The sequence below is a fragment of the Telopea speciosissima genome, chromosome 7 (assembly GCF_018873765.1).
Source record: "Telopea speciosissima isolate NSW1024214 ecotype Mountain lineage chromosome 7, Tspe_v1, whole genome shotgun sequence".
In the NCBI taxonomy this organism is placed as follows: Eukaryota; Viridiplantae; Streptophyta; class Magnoliopsida; order Proteales; family Proteaceae; genus Telopea; species Telopea speciosissima.
In genome coordinates, this window is record NC_057922.1 from 65,451,164 (window position 1) to 65,478,806 (window position 27,643).

Here is a 27,643-nt window from a genome sequence, read left to right on the forward strand (position 1 = left end):
AACCTAGAATCAAATAAATCTTTGACATCATCTTCAGCAAATCAGCATCAACCGACTATAGGTTTCAGCAAATCAACATCATCTTCAGCAAACTAGCATATGATAACATTCCTAGTTCAAATAAATCTTCAGCAATATTGGATCGATTCAAAATAGCAGCATCAGATCTTCGATCAATTCTTCGATACAAAATAGCAGCCACAACAGCCCTCAAAGTCAGATCGCAGCATCCATGCCCAGCAGATAGAAATCTTAGCATAACTAGAGAGATCGATTCGCAGCAGAAATTTTCAGCAATAGCAGGTATGATTTACATATACAATCTTCATCGAAACCCTAGCACTTCTTCTCCTATCAACTAGGGTTCCACAAATAGGAAGGGTCAGCCTAGGTAGCTGTACACCACAAACCAGAACCTTGAACGACTCTCAAAACAGATACTGGTTACAGCTCTGATACCATGCAACAAACCAGGATATGAAACCAGTACCTGCAATTGTGAAGAGAGAGAACGATGGGAGAGAGGATGTGCTGAACCACAATAGATTCAGTCTATGTATCATGGTCATGCTAACGTTTACTTAATATCACGTTAGGGACAAACCCCTAACGTTAGCAGTTGGACTCTAAGTAGGAATCCTACTTAGAGTACACAACACTCATTACAGACTAAAAAAGGAAACTAAAAACAAATATATCACGTTAGGGACAAACCCCAAAACATGACTAACAGCCAACGCTTAAAGTACCACAGGACAACTGTACACATCTTACCATTATATTAATTTTGTCACATGGTATCAGAGCCATGAAGAGGAAGAATAAGAAAAAAATATATCTGAAACCATAGTTGTTGAAACATGAAAACTAGGGGTTCTTACATATGAAGATTGATGTTGCTGACCATATGAATGTTGGCTGCGAATGAAGTATTCTTCCCGGATATTACATCCAATATCTCATGCCATTTTGTGTTTCTAATTTTGAGATATGCAATTTCACCTAAATCTGGACTTTGTATCCTGTTTTGACTGTGATATGATGACTGGACTGCACAAGTAGTGTTTAGTGTTCTCCCCTACATTATTTTTCCGCGTGTAGTGCTACACATGAGGGGGAGATTGGAGATTATAATCTGAGATATTTGAAGATTATTATAATTACTCATGTCATCTGCTTATTTGAATGTTAATATTTTTTCATGTCATCTGCTCATGTCAGCAACATGTTTCTTATGAAGATGGTTACTTGTGGTTTGCAACAACGAGATTGGTACTTGATTTTTTTATTGTGGTTTGCAGCTACCTTATGCTTTTATTTTTTTTTGGGGTGAATAAAAATTCATTAACCAAAGAGAGAAAGCCCCAAAAGGGGAAACAAGAGGAAACAGAAAAAATTACAACAATTACAAGCAAAGGCAAGAAAGAGCCAAAGAACAAAAATACACCCTTAAAGGGGGATATTCCAAGAAGTTACAATCTGTCTATTTCTAGGGGAATCCGTAAAACGAAGAGGGACTGACGAAAACCTGCTTCTGATGTCAAAGGAGATGGAATCCCAAATCTGATTAAAGGATCTGGAGTTGGTGGCCCATCATCTAAGGTTACGCTGAAGCCAAAAGTGACGAATAGCAGCACAAAAAGCCAGTTTACCCATAGTACTAAAACTCGTGAAATTTCGGTCGAGATCTCAAGAATTTCCAGTATCTCGACCTGTCTGAAACGAAATGGCACTTCGATATGAAAAAATACAATGTTTCTCGCGATATTTCGATCATCTCGCGATATTTCGAGCCAATGTACCATATCGCGAGATATTGAGCTTTAAAATTCCCTTCTATTTATATATTGTCTAGTGACTCTCGGTCGAAATTTCAACCAAGAGCTCACAAGGGTGGTATTTTTCGAGTTTTTGGTGCAATTTGCTCATTTTTCACTCATTCTACGCCAGAAGCACTTGGAGAACACAAGATTGAATACGGGTCGTGTAAAACCCACCTCAAATTTGAACTTTTGAACTTGTGTGATTTCAAGTTTTGGTTCGATATCAATGTGTGCCTCAATGTTGTGGGCTGCATCGGTGGTGGTTTCGGACCACTCCCTTGACTCACCTTTGTAAATTCCCGAAGAACCAACTCAGTTAGCCCTTGTTGAGTCTGAAGAGCCTAACGGGGGTCAGCATATAGGTTTTGCATGCCAGATATGCTTTGCGGGGTAGGTGCTAAACCTATTATTAAAATAGGCCAGGATTCCAAGTAAGCCATTACCAAAGTGTATAGAATTAATACCTTATTGTACATGGGGCTGAAATGTAATTTTCCCTTGTGGGACCCACACCCCCGTGTGTCCCGAGCTGCCCGTGTGCCAACATGTCCGAGGCCCCACTTATGGCATAGGACATCAATCTTGTGAATTAATTATAAGCTTTTATAGAGTTAGTTATCATTAATTAGTTTAGAAAATCACATTTTTAAAACTAATTCTGTTTTGACCCAACCAAACAGCCCTCAGTAAGGCTAAGTATATTAACAAGCTTAGTCTTAGGATATCATTCTTAACCAAAACAGAATTCGTTTCAGCTCTAGAGAGAAAGAGGAGAAAAAAGGAGGAAGACTTGAAGGACTTAGAACACTTGGAATTGGAAGGAGAACAACTAGAAAAGGCTGGATTAGTGGGCTGCTATCATCTTCCCCATTCACCATTTGGAAGTCTTCAAACTGTTCTGAATTTCCCAAATTCTTCCTTCCTTCCTTCCTTTCTAGCTGAGTTTATAACTCAATCAACCCAAAACCATGAAGCTAGATAGGTTGACTTGTAAAGACTCTCAACCCTACATGATTTGGGTTGATCTAGTTCAATTGAGGATCATCTCCAGCCCTGATGCTGTCCCAATGCCCTCTTTCCCTGGGATTCAGCCATGTTCCTGAAATTCCAAGAATTCACTTTTTATTTAATTTTGATTGGGAATCTTTGCTTTGATCATACATGCAATTGGGTCAACCCCATGGCTGTACCCTTAATTTCCCCTAAGCCAATTTGGGGGATTAGACTCCATGCATGGCAAGATCCATGAAATTGGAACTAAAAAATAGGCACTGTATTACCAACCGGATTCAGAGCCCGTGGCCCCTACGGTCGACCGGATTCAGGGCTGGTCTGAATCCGGTCCATCCCTGTTGTCTCTGCTTTGGTCCTAGTTGGTTTAGGCTTTAACCTAGGCTTATATAGGGTCTAATACATGCTATTTATTACTGTTTAGGACTGTAATTTCCTTTGGGTGAGGTTTATTTGGAAGTTGGATCATCTAAGGACTTGTACTACATCCAACTCTAGGTAAGGAAATTTGACCTTAATTTAGTGTGTTTATGAAATTAATTTCTGCTTTGTTAAGTATGCCATATTATGCACCATTCTTACAACTCTATATCATATAGTTTATTAGCTTTTGTTTATTTGCATTAGGTATGCATAAATTAGGATGCATCCTCATATGCATTTCACTTATTACATGATCTTGGAATTACTTGGTTTATGATGATGTTACTGGACAGCTTACTGTATTACTCTTATTGAAACATATGCCATCATATTAGACTGCATATGGTTAAGACTGACATAAACCCAGTACTACGGCCCTTACCAACATGGGAGAGGTGTTGGATAACCCGTGGTAGGCCCGAAGGGATGATTCCGGAATGCCATTTACTGTCCCATATCCGAAGAACATTACAAGAATGGGAACAAACAGTAGGGTTAGTCATTGGGGGTTCGTTAGCGTCAGATGTGTAATGCCTGAGCTATCAGGTCTCCACCGTAGTAGAATGGTTTCGCTCGGATGACCGACGTCTGGTTATGTGTTTCTGGGACCGAGGCTATCATTCTATTACAGTAGTACTTATACCTCATGAGACCTAGTTTCTATGTTAGGAGCATGTTTAACTTAGGTCATTCATCATGGACTATTTGCATATGTTTGTGTGTTTCCCTTGCTGGGCTCAGTGGAGCTCACCCCCGTGGATATCCTTATTTTTCAGATGATACTACTTCTTCTACTGCTGCTGTTTCTGTGGGAGCTTCTTCCGCTCAGGACCCTCCTATAGCTCATGGAGTTGATACTCCGCTCTTTGTGGAGCACGATGTCTCGTGCTCATATGACGATTGTGCATTCTCCTGAAGTGCCTGACTGACTAGGCTATCTCCCCACTCTTTTGTTTATAAAACACTTTTGTATACTTAGCTTTATATAGATGTTGTATCTTTTGTTTTGGGTTACTGTGTGAGATTGTCAGTTTAACTCAAATTTCACTTCTATATATAAAAGCATTATCACTAGTCTTCTCTATTATTGCCTTTATCTCTAATATTTAAATTGCTTCCACTACATTTAAATTTTGTATTGTGATAATTGTTGTAAATAGGGTACTGCACTTGCGATCCTGGAGGATTGGTTGGATGTCAGAGACATCCAGTTACACTTGGCCCTTATGAACCGGGCTGGGGTGTGACAGGTCGGGGGTGGTACTCATGGATGGGGCCCCGCCCCCAACCCCCCTGCCCACTCAGCGGCGAGCGGGACCGCCAGAGTAAAGGAAGAGAGACCAGTACTTCCCTTGCTAATAACTCCAACAATGGTTACCTTCAGCATGTTGATGATGCAATTTATATGCCAACTGTGGATGATTACACTCATTTCTTCTCCCAGACTATGACGTGGCATTCATATGTCCTACAGTCGGAAAACAATGCATGCCAGCTCCATCGGACTATGAGTGGAGTCGATCTTGGACAGCGGAGTAATTATTATTAGAATATTTGTAAACATTTGAGTCACTTGATGACTACTTGACTTGTATTGGGAATTTGGGATATTGATATCATCTTGTTAAGTTATTATTGACTTATTGTACTTAATATTATGACTTATAAGCCAATGAGTCATTCACTTTATGTTTCCAAGTGAATTTACTTGTTTAAATTGCTTATTAATCATTAATTTATTATGTCCTCTAGTACTTAAAGTCTTAAACAATGTGTATGTATAATTAACTAAGTTATACATTAGGATTCGACCGTATACTGCCAATCAATGGTGCAAATCCAAAACACCACTTTGGGTGACTATTTTTGCAATTTGAACATTTACATGTGTTTATATAGCCTAAAATAGGGTTTCCATGAAGTTTCATGACTTAACTTGGCCTTAAACCCACCGAAATGACCTATTGAAACCATGCAGAAAAATGCAATAGTTCGACCGAAATATTCGAAATTTTGGATATTTCGGTCAGCCCGAAATACCGAAACGAAATGAGTTTTCGAACCTTGAGTTTACCCAATTGGTCACAAAAAGAAGAACCTCTGAAAGTCATGTCAACCCAAATCCATTTTCTATGGAAAGGGAGGATCTGCCTACAAACCAGCCAACAACAGGTGAGAAGCCAAGACCAGATCTTCGAGGAGAATGGGCAATTGAAAAAAGACAAGTGATCCACATCTTCAAAGTCATTCCAGCAAAGAATGCATCTGGGAGACACAGGAAAGTGCCTACTAATAAGGAAAACATGTGTGGGATGACAGTAATGAAGAGCCCGCCAAAGAATGAAGCTAAGGCGAGGTATGCTGCTTGGGAACCAAACTACTTTGTGCCAAATGACAACTTCACCATTAGTTCTAATCAGGTTCCAAGCAGACTTCAAACTGATCATGCCTGAATGAGAAGCACTCCAAGTGACCCTATCACCCCTTCCAGCCGTCCATGGGAAGACCTATGAATATTTGGGAGAGCAGACCAGATAATATCAAAGAGGGTGGGGTGGGGGAAGGTAGGTCCCAGAGTTGCCCACTGATGATTTTGGAGACCATGGCTAACCTGTGAGAACCCAAGCTATAAATAGCTCTGTCACCCACCAAATGGAGAACACCCGCCAGGTGTCAGTGATCCAACCAGAGCTTTGTAGAGACACCATCATCAATCAAGGAAGTAACAGAACCAAGGGCAAGAGGTCTGAGTTTCATAATCTTTCTACAAACCCAAGAAGCCTCTGAGGGGATAGGGACAGTCCAAATAGAGTCATTTCGAAGATATCTTGAATAAACCCAGTCGACCCAGATACTTTTTTCTTTGGAGGCAATCTTCCAAATCAATTTTAATATGCCAGCTTCATTGGTGTCCTTTATATGCCTAAGGCCCAAAACACTCTCTGCTTTGGGAAGGCAGACCGAGGCCCAAGAGATAGGATGGAGAAATCTGGAAGTTTCCCTTCTAAAGGAAAGAACACAAGTGATTCCAACTTGCAGATGATCGAATGAGGTATGCCAAAAATGCCCAACCAATAAAGATAAGTAGCCTAGAGGACAGATCTAATAACTTCAAGGCACCCAACATAAGAAATAAGTCTGCCCTTCCACAGTTGGAGACGTTTGCGCATAAGGTCAAGCATCGGGGTGCAATGGTGAGCAGTCAATCTGGAAGGGATAAGAGGAAGGCCCTGATACTTGACTGGAAAGGAACCAAGGGAGAAACCATAAATTTATAAAAGGGTAGCTTTAAGGTCCTCAGAGACCCCTGATAAGAAGAAGAGGGACTTTGAAAGGTTGACACGAAGACCCGACATGGCTTCAAAATGGTTCAAGCAGGATAAGATGGATTGGACTGAGAGGAGGTCAGCTTCGAAGAATAGCATTAGGTCATCGGGGAAGGCTAAGCGGGTAAGCTTTAGGGCTTTACACTTGGGGATGGGGGAGATGAGATGTTGGTCAGTGAGAGACTGGATACTTCTAGAAAGGACCTCAAGGGCTAAGGTGAAGAGGTAGGGAAGAGGACAGCCTTGGCGAATACCAGAAGTGGAGGAAAAGTAGCCGGCTGGACTTCCGTTGACAAGGACAGAAAAGTGAGGAGAAGAAATACAATGGCAGACCCTGTGAGTGAAGATAGGAGGGAACAGCATTTGGTTCATGACATTAACAATGAATCCCAACGTAACGAGTTAAAGCCTTATGAATATCCACCTTCAAAAGGGCCAATGGTGGATATTTTTTCTTTCAAAACCCTAACAATCTCATGACAAAGGAGGATATTATCTGATACCTGGGACAAAAGCTGATTGGTTTTCACTGACCAGGTAGTCTACTACCAATTTAAGACGATTTGCCAAGATGGCAAGGAACTTGTAGAGGAGATTGCAAAGGGAGATGGGGTGAAAGTCAGGCATAGAGGAGGCACCCTCTCTTTTGGGGATTAGGCAGAGGGAAGTAATGTTGATGCCATGTATCTGGGAGGGGTTAAGGAAGAAACTTTGGACCTCTTTATGGATATCCCAACAAGTAGTAAGAAACCCCATACTAAACCCATTTGGACCAGGAGCACGGTTAGCCTCATGAGAAAGAACAGCTGAGAGGATTTCAGATTCAGAGGGGGTGGATTGGAGAGAGAGGAGGGAGGGGGGATGGTTTTGGAGAGAAGACTATCGGGGATGGGGGCAGGGGAAGGAAAGGGATGGACAAAAGAGCTGCTCAAAATAGTTAACAGCCAAGGATTTGATGTCTTTCACTGCAGTGAGGGGGAGACCAGTGGGAGAATCAAGAGAAGTAATACATTTTATATTGGTTCTAGCCTTCAAAGAACGATAGAAATAGGTTGTGTTCGAATCACCAAGCACAAGCTATTTAATGCAGGATTTCCGGCAGAGTGACCTTTTCTTGCTATAAAAGAGAGTGAAGATGGAGTGAAACAGATTTTTCTTCTTCAGCAAGGGAGATATTGTGAATGTCACTTTGAAGCGGGATTAGATATCAGAGAGTTTGGCTTTACATTCTGAGACAAGGGAGGAGGTGTTGCCGAAAGTAGAGGAATTCCACCTTTTAAGGGCCCCTTTAACGTTTCGGAGCTTGAGGGCAAAGGAGGAAAGAGGAGAAAGGTGGTGGGGGATAGGCATGCCCAGGCTTCAGCCACTGTAGCCAAGAAAGAGGGATGGGAGATCCACATATCAAAAAACTTGAAGGTTTGGGGCCAAAGAAAACATAAGGTTTAGTGTGAAAGGAAATAGGGCAGTGGTCAGAGACCCCTTGAGTGCCAAAAGAAGCATTGGAGGATGGAAAGGTACTAAGCCCAGGTTCATTCACAAGAGCATGGTCCAGCTTGCAAGCAATGCAAGCAAGACACACTCTTCTATTGTGCCAAGAAAATCTTTGGCAAGTCCACCTCAGATCATTCATTCCAATCTCTTCCAGGAAATCATTAAAAGCATTCACCAAAGGATCCAAAAGACGATCACCTCCCATCTTCTTAGAACCAAAATGGATGACATTGAAGTCACCACCCATAGCCCAAGGAAGATAGCCGACTCGGAGAGCAATGCGTCGAAGGTCGTCCCAGAGAGAAATCCTGTCCTGGGCATTGTTTGAGGCATAGATGGCTGTGAAGAGGAAAGGGTGATTGCTACTAGGGTCAGAGGCTTGACAGTGGAGAAGCTGGGGGGAGGAAACATGGAGGTTGAATTGGATGAAGGTAGGGTCCCAGAGACACCAGAGATGACCATTTGGGTGATGGGAATAGTTAAAGGTGGAGGACCAGGATGGGGCTATCACAGAGGCAATGTGAGGGGCAACTGTCTCCTTTATTCTGGTCTCAATAAGACGGGAAAAAAGAGGCAGTGAGGGACTCGAGAAGTAAAGGACTTCTGATTGTTTAGAGGGAGAGTTTAACCCTCTAGTATTCCAAATGAGGCCGCAATTCATTGAGGTAAGGAGGGGAGTTGCAGTGCAAACATGGCCAAACCCAAGGACAGGGGATGCATTCCAACGACAGTGGCGGTGATAGGTATGAAGGGGAGGGGCTGAAGTGGCCGAATGAGGGCTAGGAGGCTGGCGTGGAACGCCAGATGTGTGGGCGGAGGGCTGGGAGCAGGGGGGTGAGTTGCAGTGGTAGAGGAAGGCCCAGAGTTGGGCGAGAAAGGAAAGAGCGATCGGGTCGGGTTAGAGGAGGTTCTGACCCAAGTAGGTTGCTCCAAGAGATGAAGGGAGCCGGTCGGGTTGGGAAAAACTTTGTTGGTCTAGAGATGGGACAAGGCCTGTATGGGTGGGCCGAAGAAAAAGGGGGATTGGCTCGATGGAGAGGGTAGGTCGAGAAGGTGGTGCCCCCCCCCCAACGAAAGAGGTGGAAGAAGACGAGAGAGGGGGAAGGGGGAGAAGGGAAGTGCGAGAAATAGGGCCCAAAGAGGAAGGCTCAAAAGTCTCAAAAGGAGAAGTGATAGTCGCAAAGGAAGCAGAAACCGGCAAATGGGTGGTTGGAGCAGCAGCGTCAGAGGGGGGAGAAGCATTAATGGCTGCAGGGGGGCAGAGTTCTCCAAGTCTGAGTGGACGGTTACAGTTCCCAAAGCTAGGAATCTATTGTGATCGTTGATCCCTGAGCGACATAGTTCAAGAACTCACGAGATCTCGCCGAGATCTTGGCGAGTTTCTCGGTTTTTTGAGAAACCGAGACGAGTTGGCATACGAGTTGCAAAAGTACAACAACTCGACCGAGATCTCGAGAATCTCGACCCAAACTCCTTTATATGAGTGCCAGATCTCAAGATCTTGGTGGAAAATCTTGGTATACAGACACCTATCCATGCAAACCTTGGTATTCAGATACTTATTTAGGCCAGGAACAAAGACAAACACTTATTTATGCCTAATATCATTTAAGTAAATCGTTTACTTAAGATATTATTCATAAATAAGCAAATATCCCCCTATTTGAATCCAATAAAAATAGTTAAAAAATCAAATTCCAAAAGGAAAAAAAGTCAACCCCCCCATTCAAGAACAAAAACTAGATTTTCGGCGGTAGGTGCAATTTTCAACTTTCTAATGCAGGGGTTTTTCTCAAATCTAAAAATTCCATAAATCTTAATATGGTAAAACATTGCTAAAAACCAAAAGTGTGGTAAAATATTCATTTGTTTTGATGTCCAAGAAAATATTTTCATTCAGAGCGATTTTGACAGCATTCGTGCACACCAAATTAAGTTTGACCGGTACATAACTTCTATTCGGACTTTGTTTTTGCAAAATCTGATAGTGCCATTGTGTTTAAATGGCCTAAAATAGGCTGAATACCAAGTTCCAGACCCAAACTAGGTCTAAAACCCACCGAGTTGAGGCTTCGAGTCGGAAAAAAAAAATGCACCAACTCGGCGAGATCTCGACTCGACTCGGTTTTTCAAGGGACCGAGTTGGTACCGAGTTCCGAGTTTTAGTACCTTGCTGAGCGAAGGACCAAAGGGCAAGAAGAGGAAGGGTTCTCATGGCCGCGGGGAGAGGTGATGGCGGAGGCATGCGGCGGATATTTTTTCGCATATCGCGATGATGACCTCGCAAGGAGGAGGGGAGGCTTGAAACAGGGGTGAAGACTCGAGGAGGGTACAGGGAGAGAATATTAGATTGATGACCGAAGGAGGGATTGTCGGCTTCAGATGGCTGGGGATGAGTGAGGCTGTCGACAGCGGCAGGATGGTCTGCTGGAGGGGTAAGGTCCGAAATTGGGGGAGAAGCAACAGTGGGATAATTCTAATGGGGAGAGTGGTGGTGGGAAAAACATTTATCAGTCGAGTGCCCAAAAAAATTGCAAGAAGGCATTGGGGGGGGGGCAGTCGAAGTGGACAGCTTGGGCAAAGGAGAAGCCTTCATCGTTGACTACCAGGATGGAAGTCGGTAGCGGAGAATCATGCGGAACATCAACGCAGGTGCAAGCAAAAGCCAGGCGGTCTTGCGTGGTTTGCCAAGAACTGAACCTATCACACTCAATCCCTCTTCACACCACAAGTGGAGGGGGAACCTGGGAGGGAGACCCAAAATGGGAGGGAGCTGAATCTAGGTAATTCAGCTGAAGATACCGATTCCATTGCCGAAGAAAGATCCGCTTTCTACCAACATTCCAGGGGCCTCCTTCAAGGATCCGGCATTTGTCGCCATCATCTGAGAACTTGGAAATGAAGAAAGCATTATCCAGGAGGTATGTTTCAAATCTACCACAAGTTTTCCAGTGCTTCGTTAGGGAAGATTTTACTAGTGGGAAGGGGGGGCGGCTACCCATGAAATGCCCAACAAGGCAGTTATCCCATTTCCTAGCTTCATGAACCAGAAGATCAGCTTCATAGTGGGCTGCTTTGGATCCACTGATGATGGTGGGAGGGACAAAGTGAAGGGGGAAACCTTCACGGAGGGAAGAGGGTGGCTGGTTGAAGAGCGAGGACCAATGCATATCTCCGAGAGGGGAGGGGGAGAGGAGGAGGGGACCCTTATGCTATTATTTGTGGTTCGCAGCTACCTTATGCTATTATTTATGGTTCGTATCTATCTTATGCTATTACTTGTGGTTCATAGCTACCTTATGTTGTTACTTGTGATTCGCAGCTACCTTATGTTCTTACTTGTGGTTCGCAGCAACCTATGCTGCTCTTTTATTTGTCTTCTTTGTGACGATTATTACTTGCTTTCCTTGAGGTCTTATAATGTTGTTGTTGCTGCTATGGTTTTCTGGCTTGCGGTTGGCATTCTTTGCCAGTTATTTTGTTCGTTGCTGCCTGGGTTTATTCAACACGAAGATTTTTCTCTACTGTGTTGTTCGTGATTGGTGTGCTTATGATGGTGCTATGACTGGATGATGTTTTTCCTGTGGTTTTGTTGTTGCTGACTACTGGCTTCTATGATTTTCTCTCTTCAAGTTGAGTTCTAGTTGTGTCTGTCCCTGTTGTTCCAAGATGGAACCTGGAAGGCTGGAATATATATGCTCCAACTTGAGGGGGGGAGTCTGTAAGTTGTGGTGGCGTTAGTGGTTGTGGTGATGTTTAAGTACTCAAGGTGACGTTTATAATTTGTGGTAGAGCTTGGTTATGTGTTTACAAGTCATAGTGTTGTTTAGTATTTTCGGTGTTGTTTAAGTTGTAAGTTGTGACTACCATTGGGGGTCTTTTATGGATTAAGTTATAATTTAGTCATGACTCTTAGGAATCGTAAGTTATATAATATACTGCTGCTCACGGTTTGGCTAACTACACACAAACCGTGAGTCTCTTTTTTGCTCCCCAATTGATCTCTTTCTCTCTTGGTGGTCTTCTTCACCTTCTCTTCTTCTTCGATTCTGGTTTGTTATATTTAATTTTGTCACACTAATCAACCAACAGGACAGCCAGTTTTTCCTTTCATTTGGAAATTTAGCTAGTAGTAGTTAATGCTGGTTAAACATGATACTAAAAACACAGTAAGCCACCCACCAAAAAGAAAAGGAACTACAAAATAACTCACGCATTTCACCAAGGTGGCAAAAATGATCACAATTCAGAGAACTAAGTTGCACAAAGCACATATCATGATTTGTTAGGGGCAAGAAAGTAGATACTCTTTGAATAGTAAGTCGACTAATCATGAATGGAAACATAGTCTCAATTGCTCTCTATTTATATTAAGGGCAAGAGATCGCTTCCTGGTCGTGTAGTCCCTGCACCAGCCTAGGGGTAATAAGAGCATGAGCATGGGCATCTGCCTGGATGGGATTTTTTATTTCATGGGGAGCAGGAAGGTAATTTTGCATGCTCCTGTGTCTGGGTGCAGGATTCACGCAGCGAGGCAGAGTTCTTTTTCTCTTAGATTTATTTAAATCTAAATTCTTTCACCCAAATTTCCTCTAAATGTCTTAAAAACTCAATACTTATAACTGAGATCATGGATGAAGGAAAGCATTGAACCTTTAAACAAAAAATCATATTAAAGAACTTGGCATTTGGCAATATTATAACGTACATTATTATGGGCTGCTTCCAATGCAATTTTTTTACCACGGCTTTTTTTTTTGGGGGGGGGGGGTTTGAAGGGGAGGGGAGGAGCAAGGTTTAAAACTTGGAATCGGGTACGAGATCGGTTTCCATTGATTCTGGTACATATCGTCCTGGACTCGGCCAGGAATCAGTCAGACTCGACCCAACTCAGTCGGACAGTACAGGTAGAATAAGGGTTAATTAGAATCAGCCCCGGTTGATTCCATGTCAAATTGGCCTATTCCACTGATTCCAATCCAATTTTTAAAACCCTGGAAAGGAGGCAATATTCTTGTTCAAAGAAGCACTCATACAACTTCAACACTATATGAAATTTTCAGAAAGACCTCAAGAAATACCATCATAATCAGAGATATCTTCCTCAGAGCCACTAGCTTCATCATCACGATTCCAGAACTCAGTGTACTCATCATCATCGGCCATATTTGAGGAGCTGAAACATAGTATAGTGGATAATGAAGAATTTCATGCAAAATAAGATTTGCCATTTCAATTCAAAAGACACTTTCGATAAAGAAACATATAATCCAGACTTCAGTTCCAAATAATGAAACCATGCATGTTATCAAGAACCCCACGCCCCAAAAAAGAGTCGCTCACAAAATATCAACCACAACAAGAGTTCAACTTGAGACTCATGAAGTAATTTTATGATGCCATATAGTGACGAATTATTATGTATCCAGGAACTCAATATCACCAATAAATGGGTATAAATGAATCAGAGAACATCTGCCCCACACAGATAGGACATGTTGAACAAGAACTCCAAATGATGGAGCTAAGCAGGTGTGATGAAAGTTGAATTATATAACTTTGCCGAACACAACTCCCAGCCAGAACGGTATAATCCTACTCATTACAATGGTTGCTTCATCTTAAATCTAAGTAAACATGTGCAGGTAAGTACCATACAACTCAAATCAACCCACTAAGCATTATCCTACTAGAACGGGCTCAGCTACGTAATCCTGTTCAACCAGTCCCCTCAATCTAAGGCAATATCTGCTGTTATAAGCCGAATGCCCCATCTACAAGGGAATACCCAGATACTTTTGCAACTTATTGGGAAAAATATTTCCAACCAAAAGCTTCCTTGTAGTAAGACTAAAATTCAAAGAGGCTCATGCAAGAGCAAGAGAAATAGATGAGGTTAATTAAGTCATTGGAGAGGCCCAATCTCATTCACAACAGGTGCAATGAAATTGAGTTTCTTAAAAGCAATTTTTAAACCAGATTCTTTAGGTGGTGTGAGGGAAATTATATTCCATTTCCAGAGTAGGGAGTGAGTTGTCCCATGTTTCGGGTTTCCCCTCATCATGATTATTGGGATTCTATAACATTCTTCTCATATCAATAATTTTTATTGTTGCTTTTAACAAAAAGAAATTAATAAGAAAATAAATAATAACACTTAGTGTTTCCTAAATTCTCACAGTTCCTAAACTGTAATGTAGTCCACGTGCTGACAGGTGATGTTTGCAGAACCACTAGCCAAAGCCAAGACTCCCAACCACCTGTCCAACAGGTTATGGCTTATGAGGGCTGTGTGTATGCATGCTCGCATGCATGTGCTAGAAGCTCACATCTCTGATGCAGGATGTAAAACAAGCCAAGACTCCAACATAAGCAACCAAGCCAAGAATCCAACATAAGCAAAGTCACAAACTTACAAATAGTTGAACTCCAATGACTAACCAAATAAGGGCATAAAAGTACCTGCTAATAATGACATTCGTGAATGCATTCCTCCGTAAAGTACTAGAAGTACATGTAATTTCCTTCACGTATTTTGCAACTAGATTTGGATGTTTACAGGCATCACATGATTTTCCACATAATGATGCAGGCACCTGTTTGAAGAGATGAGAAATAAGTAGGTGCACCCAACACAAAAAAATAACAGAATAGTCGAATCTTCAAAGGTACAAAAGATGCTCTCCGTACCACTTCTCCAAAACTCTCAAGAATTTTTTTCCTACGACAACCAGACCCCTCACAATATTCAACCATCTGCAAGCAGCATGTACTCAGGTTCTAATATTATTACAATGGTAAACTTTACTAACAGGATTGAGAAATGCACCAGCTTGAAATCTGCTAGAGATTTCTTTCGCAAGCCATCTTGGGAACCTAAAGATTGTGACTTCCTGCTTTCAGCATTGCTCAGAATAAATTCCTGCCACAAATCTTCTCTATGCTTAAGAAATCATAGTAACAACTTTACAAACTCAAAGAATGGAGAAACCAGAAACTAATACCATTCGTTTACAGTCATCCATTCCATAGTACAGAAAACTTCTCGAGGGAAGCTGATCACGCCCAGCTCTTCCAGATTCTTGATAAAAGGCTTCCATTGACTTTGGAATATTAAAATGACAAACAATCCGGACATCCTTTTTATCTATCCCCTGCATTTTATTTTTATTTTTTTCTTAATTAGCTATGACTTCAACAGGTCTGAAGGTAAAAATTATCTACCAAAGAATGTTGAAAGATGCAAAATCTTTCAAACCCAAAGAATTCAGAAGCATACCATCCTGAAGCAACACCAGTTATCTCTCAATTAACTATGTCATGCACCAGATGAGCTCCAGTAAAAGTACCAGCAAGCAAAGTGATAAGATTATTAAGTCTCAAGTTAATCATGAGTTGTTGTAAGTCATATGGCAGAACTCAAAAGTGTAGTTCTAAATGAAAAAAGAATTTTCTTTCAAAGATTCAAGAACCATGAACAATTGTTGCAACAAAAACCAATCACTGGATCATTGAAAAGTAGGAATGTGGTGCAATCTGAAGACTCGATTGCACCACATGGACAAGGACATGGATTGAGGTAGTGAAAATAGTATTGACTGTTGTCAATAATGGTTTAATAGAAAAATAGAACTAGATAGAGCAGAACAGAAGAACAGGATTTCAGTCACTGACCCCAAATCATTGAGATAAGGTTAAGCTGACCAAGTTTTCCTTATGTTCTGCATCTTCTGCATAGATAAATAAAGGTCCACCAAAGACGTATGCAGTAGACTAGATATGAGTTTATTCAAAGTTAGCAGTTTCCAAGTGTCATATATTAGAAGAAAATTGGAGGTTAAAGAAACAGCTCAAAAGAAAAGAACTGTATCTTGCAAGCTGATGACCTCTTCAAAGGCATATATCCAGATCAGCTGTTTCTGGATTGAGGACCTTTGATATTTGCAAGGGACCCTGGGATGAGGAGGATTTCCCGTTGGCAGCCTTCACCAGATGGTCTGGCCAAGCTTAATGTTAATGGTTGTTGTTAGGAACCCAAGGCTTTCAAGTAACTAAGGGTGTAATCAAATTGTAAGATGGAAGAGTAGTAGGACCTTTCTATGGGCCAGCTGGTGAGGGAGATTCTACAAATGCTGAGTTGAAGGCTATGTGAACGGAGCTGCAGCTGCTGATTACAAAGAGATGAAATCATGCTACTATTGAAGGTGCTTCAGCAAATGCATCAGATGAATGCGGGATTCTATGGAAGAGCCATGGCAATATGCTCTGCTGATTAAGCTCATTAGGGAGTTGGCAGCCCAATCCAACACCCCCTTTCAATGGAAGCCAAGAAGTGTCAATGAGATAGTGGATGATTTGGCAAAGCAAGGGCTTGTGAGACCTACACTTTGTTTTGGGAATTCCCTTGCAAGCAGCAACGAAATGTTGTTTCCGGAGGGGGCTCTGTTTTGGTACTCCTTATTATCATTGTATCTCTATGTACTTCTATGCAATACTGTTTCATTTGCATGAATAAATTACTATTAATTATCCCACTTAAAAAATGTATCTTGCAAGTTTTTAAAGAGAATACCCAAAAGCAACTGTTGCCACAACAACTTGAATTTTGGAGGAAACCCAGTCATCTAAAACAGAACTTCGCAGCTTACTGTTCAAGCCTGCATGATAAGCTAAACAAAAAAAAAGCAGGAATAAGAAAACATGCTCACCGAAGCTATGAATAGTATAAGTAAAGAAATAACACTATTTGGTTTACCAGCACAGGAAAAGCCATTCTTTGAAAGATGAGCAGATAAATAATCACAAGTTGTACGTTCAAGACAGTACACAATTGAGCATACATCTCCACTAGATTTGAGTAGATTAGACAGATCCACATAGACATCATCGAGCAAATCTTTATATCGAACTGCACCGCACAACCATCAAATCAGATCTGAATACATTGTAAATGCAGCCTTACGCTGACTAACTTTCAGCATTGGCATTCACTATGCTTCCCTTTTGACATAGCTGAACAGTTGAGGGCATAGAGCCATAGACTCACAAATGAGGAGAGTAAATGACTAAATGCCCCACAAACTTTGTACCATTAACTTCAGATATCTACAACATCAGAAAATATAGCCCCAATTAAGACAACATTGTTTAGTCAGGAGCAACGCATTCTTCAAGCACATCACCACTAAGAAGGTCCATGACTAAGGTTTCAATCACCATAAACAAGTAAACTCTTTGGAAAACAACACAACCAGCAGCCTTATAGTGTTGCGAATCAAGTAATCAAACCAAAATCAATGGACAAACAGATACATTCACCAAACCAAATCAACAACAACTACTAAAATACACTAGAACAAGTACCAGCCATTGCAGTAACTTTAATAACTACCGTCCAGACACATCATTTACTGTACACTTAAAGAAGCTGAAAAGTTAGTAGAACTTAAATCCAAACCTTCAACTAAAATCGCAGTAGCTGTTTAAACAAGTACAAGTAACCATCCAAACTCTTATCATAGCAACACAGTATCAGCAACGAAACTACCCTAACAATGGCTCGAAGTACTGGCCAGTATAAATGGTCTGAAAACTAGCCCACCATTGACTCCAATCTAAATCAAATGGAGTGAAATCACTCTCACACAAGCAGATACGAACGGACTACTCAAAATCTTAAGGTTCCAAGTGTCAAAGACCCCATATAAATTTGTGAAACAGATAACTTCAGCTTGATTTCCTAAGGAATTTTATGGAATTTGGTTGACAAAAACAACTCCATCAAGTAGAAATTCAACTACTAAACCAAATAATATGAAATTGAACTTGATGTTCTGAATTCCAACTCATATATTGGCCATAAAGAGGTCAGATCACGAGCATATCACAAGTTCTAGGACGGTAACAGTATATTAGATTGTTGGCCTCTAATACTTACATATGTTTTGGGTACTGACATGTTAGAGGCCCAACCAACTGGGTGACCAATTCAACTATCTGTGATGGACATTCTGTTGATCAAGTCAATAAGTTTAAGTAAAAAGGGGCCGCAAGGTCAACCAACCCTGACCAGCCAGCTGGCCAGGTAACATCACTGTTATTGAATTTTATTTTATTTTTTTTTAAATCTCTGAGAATATCAAATGATATTCCACCTTTACATTTGAAGAACCTTGTTCATACAGCTGCTTATATCAGCCATACAGATGGATGACATCAGCGAGGTCTGTCCTCCAGTCTCTCAAGTTATCAGCAATCTTCCTAGGATCAGACAACTGTTTACAGTGAATTGGACCCAAGTTAAAAGGAAGAAGAAATGAGAGCAGAGAGGATGAAAAGGGCAGGAAGCAGAAAAGAGAAAAAAAGAGAGGGCATTTAGGAGGCTCTCTTCTCAGTTCTATTTATAGACTAATTTAGAGTAGACTAGAATACAATTTCATAAGAAGTTCACCCAAGAATATCTCAAACCCAGACAATCAATACTCAATTAGGAGCAAATTAATCGATTAAAGAAAAGAAAGCAGAGCAGTTAGAACTTATAAATAAAGGATAAAAGCAACTTTTGAGCGATAGATTCAGCAAAACCTGCAAGCTGCATCACAGAAACTCAAATAGACAAAACAGAAATAAGGCATTGAGTACAGCTCACCTTCATAAAATATATTAGGACGATTGAATGATGACCTCAGGACTAAAGGGTCTTGCAAGCACAACGTCTCCATCACATCCTTCTGAACTCTGCATTACAAAGACAGTAAAGGATCTGGTAAAATGTTTCACATTGACCAGGGAAACTGAAATCATGTTAAGGAAAAATCAAAACTTTTCAATCATTTAAAAAAAAATAAGCGGGAAAAAACACATCACATCACAAATGTCAGTACATGGATACAAAATATATAAGATTTCATCCAATAAATTATCAGTTCTTAAATGATAGCTTTGTAGGAACATGAAACTTTCTTTTTGAGTTAGTCAAGACTAGGCAATTTAGTGAGAATAATTGTTAGCGTAATGTCTAACAATTAAAAACAAACTTGATCCACCACCCTTTTAGTTCTTAATTGGCCTTCTTACATCTTACTAATTGATGGATTGTTCTTTAGCCTTTATTGGCATGTCCAATCATGTTTCCTGGCTAAGAAGATGGAGCAAACATAACAATCGATGAAGCCTTTTTACTATCCTCCTCCTCAGTCCATTCTTTCATGGGTTGCCAATGTGTTACTTCCTACGGCTTACCATTCACATTGGTAGGGGATAGATACAATAAGAAGTTGTATTCCATCTTACAGAGGGTCCATTGAGGAAACTAGTTTCTAATAGTAATAAAAAAACATATAAACCCCTGCTTGGTATAGACAACAATCCTGGAATTACAAATAGAGTAAAGCCTGAGACTCACTTAAGAACAGCTGTTGCTGTCAAAGCCAATATTGGCACATCTGGAAGGTGGTTCCTTAGAGACGAAAGCTTTCGGTAGCTGGGCCTGTGCATGAGCAAGAATACAAATTGCGAAATGGAACAAATAAACCATTTCAAAATATTACAAAACTTATGTGATTAGGCAAGAATAAGAATACCAGTTCTTGAACACAGATACCAACTAGTAACCAACCTATGCAACTTAGTACCAGTTAGTACCAACCAAATGAAGTCACACCTAACAAAACAATTATATAATGACACTGGAGTTTATATTATTAGATAAGCATCAGTGTCATGAGTACAATAATAAATAAGAATCTCTCAACACGTCTATCAATCTACAGATATATGAAGATATGGAGACGTATAAACCAAGGAATTGCCATAATGACCATGTGGATAGTGTACAAATAGATCACATAGCGGTCCTTCTGGAAATCGGCATATATGTGTTACACGTCAACCATCACCGACTTGTCTTGACACCCACCCACCAAAAGAGAAAGAAAAATAGCCGACTAGTTTTCAAGACTGTCATGTCACAAACCTGAAGTCATGGCCCCATGATGAAATGCAATGAGCCTGAAAATTAAACAAAAAAAGAAGTGTGGTATTGCATCTTTAACTGAATCTAACTGCGAAAACTATAAAGCATCATCTTATAGGCTACACATGCACACCTCATCTATGGCTAATAGATTCAACAAGCCTCTAGCATGCAGTTTCTTTAGCTTTGACATAAAGCCAGTTGTTGCAATCAATTCTGGAGTCACATAGAGCAACCTTAAAGAAGGCTTTCCAGAGTCAAGATCTTTATGGATCTACAATAAAAACAGAAATTCTGTTGGTCACGCTTGAAGAAGGAACTTGACAGAATATATAAGAACACAGTTTCCAAAGTCCAACCGGGAAATGAAAATGAGCCAATTTTAGTCCTTTTTATAAGACACGACAGCCTTATTTGTATAAATTTCATAAATATACATCAAAACAAAGATGTGAAGTCCATAGGGCAATGTCTATGTACCTTTTAATCATAGTAGACTCCAACTAGGATTCCTAGAAGGAGTCTACTTAACACAGTCCAACCCATACCAGAATACCCCCACGGTATTCTTGTTTACATTTAATAAAAAGAAATTAAATTTAAAAAAGTGTAAAAGGACCAGAATACCCTTCTCGGTATATATTTCAACATTGAAATAGTCTTGCAAGTCAAAAATGTCAGCAACACCAAACCTGTCCTGGATGTCCAGACTTAATCCCAATTTGAAACAGGATGTCCGCCTATCATCATTCTCCTCGACACTCGTAATGACACTAGGGCGGCGAACTAGTCCATGCACTCGGCTACAGTCATTGCACCTTCCCGAAGGGAGTTTAATTTATTATGTAGTTGTGCTTCAAGTGTCTGAGGCAAACATTCGTCTTTTAATGCATTTTTAATCTCTCCCCATATAGCAATGGTTGCATCAGTCCTCTGTAATCTCCTCCCATGGTTTCTCCACTACTCGCGAGTGGGACCGATCAACTTGGCACGAGCTAGTTGCAACATTCATGGCTCTATCTAGTTCAACCAATCGAAGCAATTATCCAAACAACAAAATCAATCTTTTTTTGTTGCACTCCTTCAACTCCATCTTAAATCTATTATAATCGCCCAGAACACGACGGTGAGGATGATGTAGATAAGTCACCTAAAGGGTTTATTTTATTGAAAATAAGTTTTGGGTTGGTTCATATATGTATTGGGACTTTGATCCCATGGGTTTATTTTGTAATTGACCAATTTGATGAGCCTAAAATATGGATAGAAAGTAGGAAAATGGGATTTACTTCAATAGTTAGTTAAGAGTCCTATTTTGAGTCTATTTCCTTTATTATTTCACATTCCTAGTCAATTTAGGTTACCTTATAAGTTAAGGATAGGGTCAGGCCTTTCCTTTTTAGTGTCTAAGTCTATTTATGAGTCTTCTATGTAAGTTTGTAAGGGATGCCAGCATTGTACACGAATTTGATTAATGAAATATTGGCTTGAGCCTTTATGAAAATCCTGAGAAAGGAAGGGTGAGATGCCCAGGCTGAGATAGCCAACCCCACCTTTCCCCATTCCCTTTCTCCATTCCCTTCCATCGGTTCTTAATTCCAAACCCTAGTTCAGTCAAATCAAGTTCAAGAGTGCTACAAGCTGCTGGGATTTCTTTCAACAGATTGTCATATCGATTTCCTGAAGATTATTAGCAACAGAAATAAAGAGATGAATAAGACACAAGAAGGTTTAGAAATCACGCAACGATAGACCATGATAGAATGAATATGCTTACTGGAATCAATTGAACAGTGAAGTGACGGAAGGGGGATATGACTTGGTATCACCACCAAGCCTAGGGTCAGCTTCACCACCAACCAACGTACGTTACACCACCTAGGATGCGCAACTGAATCACCACAGCAGCATAGACTCACAAGAGAGCATTAGTTCAATCACCAAAATTGTGGGCAGCATGTTCCCTCCTCTTTATTTATAATAAGCAACCAACCAACTACAAAATAGTAAGCCTCTTATGCGTACTCCCCTGCCAAGCTAATTAGGATCTTTTAGAAGAAGATCCAATGCTCTTACAAAAAATAGAAACTTGCTAAAATAAAATTAAAAAAAAAATGACTCAACTGCTATTACTATAACTAAGAGTCTTCTACAAGAATAGAAACTGAAACAAAATAGACACTAAATAAAATAGTAACTATGGAAGATTGTAGCAGCTCCCACACCTAGCTGTCCTTGGAGGGGCCCACATAAGCACTTCTAGAAACAAAATAGCAACCCAAACAAAGGTCCACATGGGCTGGCATGAGTGGAACCAGAACCATGGCTGAATTTCTGCCCTAGGACCTTCGCATGGGTCTGCTGGCCCTTTTTCCGTGTGTACACCCAATTACCCATAGCTCTGCATCCCAACGCTGACACCTTGAGTCCTTGACACATAAACACGTCTGTTTATGTACATAATATTTAAGCTTTTCCAGTACACAATCGCTTATATGCGACCTGATCATGTTTCATCTTAATGTAATTATTTATAATTTGTAATTTTTATGCAGGCAATCTTTCTCTTCCCCTCCCTCCCTCTCTCCCTCTCTCTCAAATCCTTTCTTTTTTTTAGGGAAAAAGGTATGAAATGTCCTTAGTATTGACAATTTTCAGCATAATGTAACAGCCAGAAAACAAAAAATAGGTGTGTCCTTACATGAGTGTGTGGGTGTTTGTGTGTTTTTCTCATATTTAAAATACACATGTTACAGAATCCTTGAAGTTGCTGGGAGCACTAGCCCAAAGATTGAACTATTAAGTACCTAGGTGACATGAACGGCGACAATGTTGAGGCTGACATCAACTTACCGAGGTTAACTTCGCTGATCCACTATCTACAATAGAAGAAGGCAGCATGATGCAGACGCCAAGCTGTTTGGCAAGAAATATTCTAAGGGTACTCATGGGAGAAGGGCTGGTTCACTTCACCAACTGGTGGACCAACCCAATGGGCCATAGGGCCAACCAACTTCAAGTTGGGCCAGCCCAATAGGGCTGGGAGTTGCTGGGTCTCTCAAACCCAGAATCGTGGGGACATAATTGTCAAGTTATTGACAAAGTCTTGAGATTTCAAGTATGGGCCGATATTCACTTATGATGGGGACCACTTGAAGGAGTGAAGATCCTATTATGTATCTAATTTAGTTCAGTCAAGCTAATTAGATTTGTTTCTAATTTTTATGTAGAAGTTAATATGTCAAGTTTCTATTTTTTTTCTTTTACTTGAGGTGCAAGTATTGCCCTCTATTTATTGTAAGGCTGTTTAGGCCACATCCCAAGATATACATAGTTGAATGAGAATTTGCTTTTGCTGCAAGTATGATTGTTTTTCAAGTTGTGTGTGACTTGAAGGGCTGAAGGAGCCTAGCTGGGAGAGTCAAATCCATCTATCCCAACCCCTCCACCATCACCTTCTCCATTTTCTTTCTTCTCCATTGAGCCAAGGCTGCTGTGGACATTCCTCTGCCCAGAAAGCCATTTGGGTGCTGTTGCTGCTGCTGTTGCTGGAGACCATCACTCAAGGTTGAAGACACCTTTTCTCATTGTGATTGCTGCTAGTGAGTGTACCTTCAATTGGAGCAGTTGCTGCACCTCTGCAACTCCTCTGGCTGCAACTTTCTAATTCCATAACTACTCCAATTCTTCAACAACCCTGCTGGATTTTGAAACACAGTTTCCCCCTACCATTCCCTCCACTCGATTTTCACTTCCACCTCATTTCACAGCCTGAAATCTCCAAATTCCACTTTCTATTTTCATTCTCCTTCTTCCATCTCCACTTTTATCCATCAGAATTGACCCCAAATTGCAGACCAAGCTTCAATCACCAAGACCAACACTCAGCCACCGTTGGAGTCCTAGAACAGCTCTGTTTATTTTGGTGATTCACTGATATCTCCACATCAAGCCATCAGAACTGAACCAAATTTGGAGTCAAGCATCCCCTTAACATCATCTACACTCGATCCAAGTTGGGTGATCATCACTTGGCTGGTTTGGCTAGAAACCCTAACTTTCTAACTCTTAGTTTGTTCTTATTTCAAATTTCTGTGGGCTTTTGGGACTAGTATTCTAGTCTTACATTACAGCATGCAAGTCAACCCACCCAAAAGCCAGGCTCCTTGGTTAATGGATACAATTAACCAGGGAAAAGCAGTTCTGCCTTTTATTACATTTCTTTCATCCAATAAATAATAATAACAATAAGGGAGAGGGTTCCCTGAAAGGCAGTGTGACCCCGCGCTGGGAGCATGCGCGGAAGCATAACAGGGGTGGGACTTCCGCCTTATACTGGGGGTGGAGCGGTAATTTCACACCCCTCTGTGTCTGGGTGCAGGGTCCACGCCGCCTTTCAGGTTTCTTTTCCCTAACAATAATAAGAAGGGCTTAATTTTCTTCAATGGCCTTTGAGAGAGCCGTCCTTCTCTACACGACCCATCCTATATCTGTCACTTGGCAGCTTTGATAGGATCCAAATTCATGGACAAGTAGACCAAAAGGTCCCCTGCTCAATATCAAGTTTTAGCCTAAATGGAGTTTGTAAAGTAGCAAAATGAAACATTGAAAATTCAGGAATATAAAGAGGGTAAATGGACATACAAGAGACTTATAGGATAAAATTTAAGTCTGCCATTTGGCATGTGGCAATCCAGACCTTGCCCTCTCTATCCCATGTTTAGAATTGCTTTTTTCTAATAATAATAACAATTATTATTATTGTCAATAGTAATAGGGATAGGTCGTGCTTAGTTTTTTTAGCTGTCTTTGTTTTCTTCTTCCCCTCTTTAAGGCCCCTTGTATTCTATTTCTTTTCGGTAATGAATATTTATTCACCTAAAGATATAATAGTAACAATAAAAATCATGATTGTGGGAGGTCAGGGCAAGGAATTCCCGATTACGGTTGGATTACATCAGGGGTCAGCCTTAAGTCCTTACTTTTTGCGCTTATCATGGATGATATAACCAAGAGCATTCAAGAAGAGGTCCTATGGTGTATGCTCTTTGCCGATGATATCGTTTTGATGGATGAGACAAATGAAGGGATTAACTCAAAGTTAGAGCTTTGGAGGTCAACCTTGGAAACAAGAGACTTTAAGATTAGTAGAACGAAAAACGGAGTATTTGATGTGTAATTTTAGTCACACTATGATGGATATTGATATGGTGCGAATTGAGGAAAGAGAGATACCTCAAAGTGACTATTTTAGATATCTAGGGTCTATCATAAATAATAAGGTAACATAGAGGATGATGTTTCTCAGAGAATTAAATTGGGATAAATGAAGTGGAGAGGTGCGTCCGGATTGTTGTGTGACCGACATATTCCTTTAAAGCTTAAAGGAAAGTTCTATAGGATTGATGTTCGGCCTGCCATGATGTATGGGGCAGGATGTTGGGCAATTAAGAAATGTCATATTGATAAGCTTTGTGTAGCAAATATGAGGATGCTATGATGGATGTGTGGAAAAACAAGGAAGGATAAAGTACAAAATGAACATATAAGATCGAACTTGGGAGTTGCCCCGATCAATGACAAGCTCCGAGAGAGTCGTTTAAGGTGGTATGGTCATATTCAACGGAGACCTAGGGATGCCCCAGTAAGGAGGAGTGATATGATTCCGATTAAAGAAGCTAAAAGAGCTAGGGGCAGACTTAAAATGATCATAGGAGAAGTGGTGAGGAAGGACATGCATAGCCTAGGGCATGTACCAAGTATGACCTTGGACAGAGCCTATTGGAGGGCAAGGATCCATGTCGCAGACCCCATTTAGCTGAGATTCTCCTGACGTGCTGGGCTGTACCTCTTTCCTCTTACTATCTTTCATCTTTTTAACTATTTCCCATCTTTTGTTGCTCTTTTTCCTTTTTTTCTCTTTTTTTCTTTTTTTAACTATTTCCCATCTTTTCCCTACTCTGTTTTGTTTGGATCCATGTAGCCGACCACATTAAATTGGGATAAGGTTGAGTTTGTTGTTGATGTTGTTGTTGTAACAATAATATACTAATATTATGAAGACAAGAACCACCCAGTTAGAGTATAACTGCTGACCTTTTGCTACTAATTTAAAATACATAATCAATCTATAAACAAGTATATAGATTTGAGTTCCATCATATATGCTTCAAGTCCTACTTTCTTTCTCCTAACCTTTACATTAGCAAGTATTTCTTGCACCACGAGAAAGCCACCATTTCAATATTCACCTTTTTATGTAGATCCAAAAAAAAAAGTCACCTTTTCTCTGACAACTAAATTCTGAGTAGATGACAGATATTCTGCAGCAATCCCTTTCTCCTTTAATGCCAAGACTTGGTTTTCCTACTCAGAATGGAGATATGCCAAAACTCAGTACATCAAAGCTTGAACAATTTGTTACAGAGCAAAAATGATAAGAAGGCAAATGAAATGTAAAAATTAAGGAAAATTATCTATGCCTTACCATCAATGCTGTAAGAACTCAGAAAGCCATTTGACAGAAGTTAGAACCACGTTTTTCCATGAAGAAAAAAAAACACCATGCTTTATATGACATAGATTCCTCAAAAAAAATGAAGAAATAAACGAAACAAATACAGTAGCATGCACCTATTAAAGGACAGACAACAAGCACAATTCCAGGTTTTGCCAATGCAGGAATCTGGTAGCACATTGATTTTCCACCTCCAGTAGGCATGAGACAAAAACAATCTCTTCCTACAAAATAAAGCATTAACCTCACAAGAAGCCAATGATTGTTTAGAAACAAATTCCCAATTAAAAGTGCCTTCCTGAAGGCCAAAAAGTAACAAAGCAAACAACAAATGATCACCAGACCAGCAAAAGGATGATTTCATATTTCCCGCCTGCATTATTCATATGGTCCATTGGTCTCAAGGCTATCATATAATGGATCCTACGAAGGGCCTTCTACATCAACATATGAATCAACCGAATGATCTCAGTTTTTCATAATCTTATATACTGCATATTTTTATTTTTATTTTTTTGGGTTTTGGGAGGGGGGGGGGGGGGAGTGTTTGGGACATGATTCAGCTTATGTAGTAAAGAGTTTCAGTGGTGGGTAACCCGCTGCGTGCTCTCATATGTAATTGCACAGGCGAATAATGTTTCCTTCTTGCTCTTAACTTGAGAAATAACTTTAACATCAGGTTCTTTTTTACTTTTTTAATGCTTCAATTAGAGCTCTGAAACTGCCCAGAGATTCCCAAAATCAATAGGATATCATGGATTTTAACGAAACCTGAAATAACAGCTTCAATGGCCTCCAGCTGGTTCCCCCTGAATGCAGAATAGCCAAAATGCCATCTTAAAATCTTCACAAGACTCTCCTTTTCACATTGTTGTTTCTCAGTACCAAACATATTTTGCAATGGCAACGCTGATTTCCTCATCGCCAATGCTCGAACTCCAAACAATCACCAATCTGAAACGAAATCAGAGTAAAATCTAGCATAAAAAGTAGGTGAAAAATAATAAAAGAGAGGGAAACAAATTAAGAAAAGATAAAAAGGGCAACCGACATTTATTATTAAAAAAAAAACCCTAAA

General features: G+C 40.4%; 1 protein-coding gene across 1 annotated transcript in view; it reads right to left on the reverse strand.

The window, feature by feature from the left end:
- The window catches only part of LOC122667905 (ATP-dependent DNA helicase Q-like 3), a 98,853-nt gene extending 71,319 nt beyond the window's left edge, over positions 1-27,534 (reverse strand). Inside the window, exons 1-16 of the mRNA XM_043864383.1 lie at positions 27,337-27,534; positions 26,682-26,789; positions 26,536-26,543; positions 26,331-26,414; positions 20,182-20,322; positions 20,049-20,083; positions 19,479-19,562; positions 18,723-18,811; positions 16,830-16,982; positions 16,647-16,743; positions 15,354-15,357; positions 15,079-15,228; positions 14,904-14,996; positions 14,765-14,830; positions 14,537-14,670; positions 13,156-13,250 (exon numbers count right to left, since the gene is read on the reverse strand). Coding sequence (XP_043720318.1) covers positions 13,156-13,250; positions 14,537-14,670; positions 14,765-14,830; positions 14,904-14,996; positions 15,079-15,228; positions 15,354-15,357; positions 16,647-16,743; positions 16,830-16,982; positions 18,723-18,811; positions 19,479-19,562; positions 20,049-20,083; positions 20,182-20,322; positions 26,331-26,414; positions 26,536-26,543; positions 26,682-26,789; positions 27,337-27,487 — 1,492 coding nt within the window. The 5' untranslated portion in view covers positions 27,488-27,534. The remainder of the gene's footprint in view (positions 1-13,155; positions 13,251-14,536; positions 14,671-14,764; positions 14,831-14,903; positions 14,997-15,078; positions 15,229-15,353; positions 15,358-16,646; positions 16,744-16,829; positions 16,983-18,722; positions 18,812-19,478; positions 19,563-20,048; positions 20,084-20,181; positions 20,323-26,330; positions 26,415-26,535; positions 26,544-26,681; positions 26,790-27,336) is intronic.
- Positions 27,535-27,643: the final 109 nt, after the last annotated feature.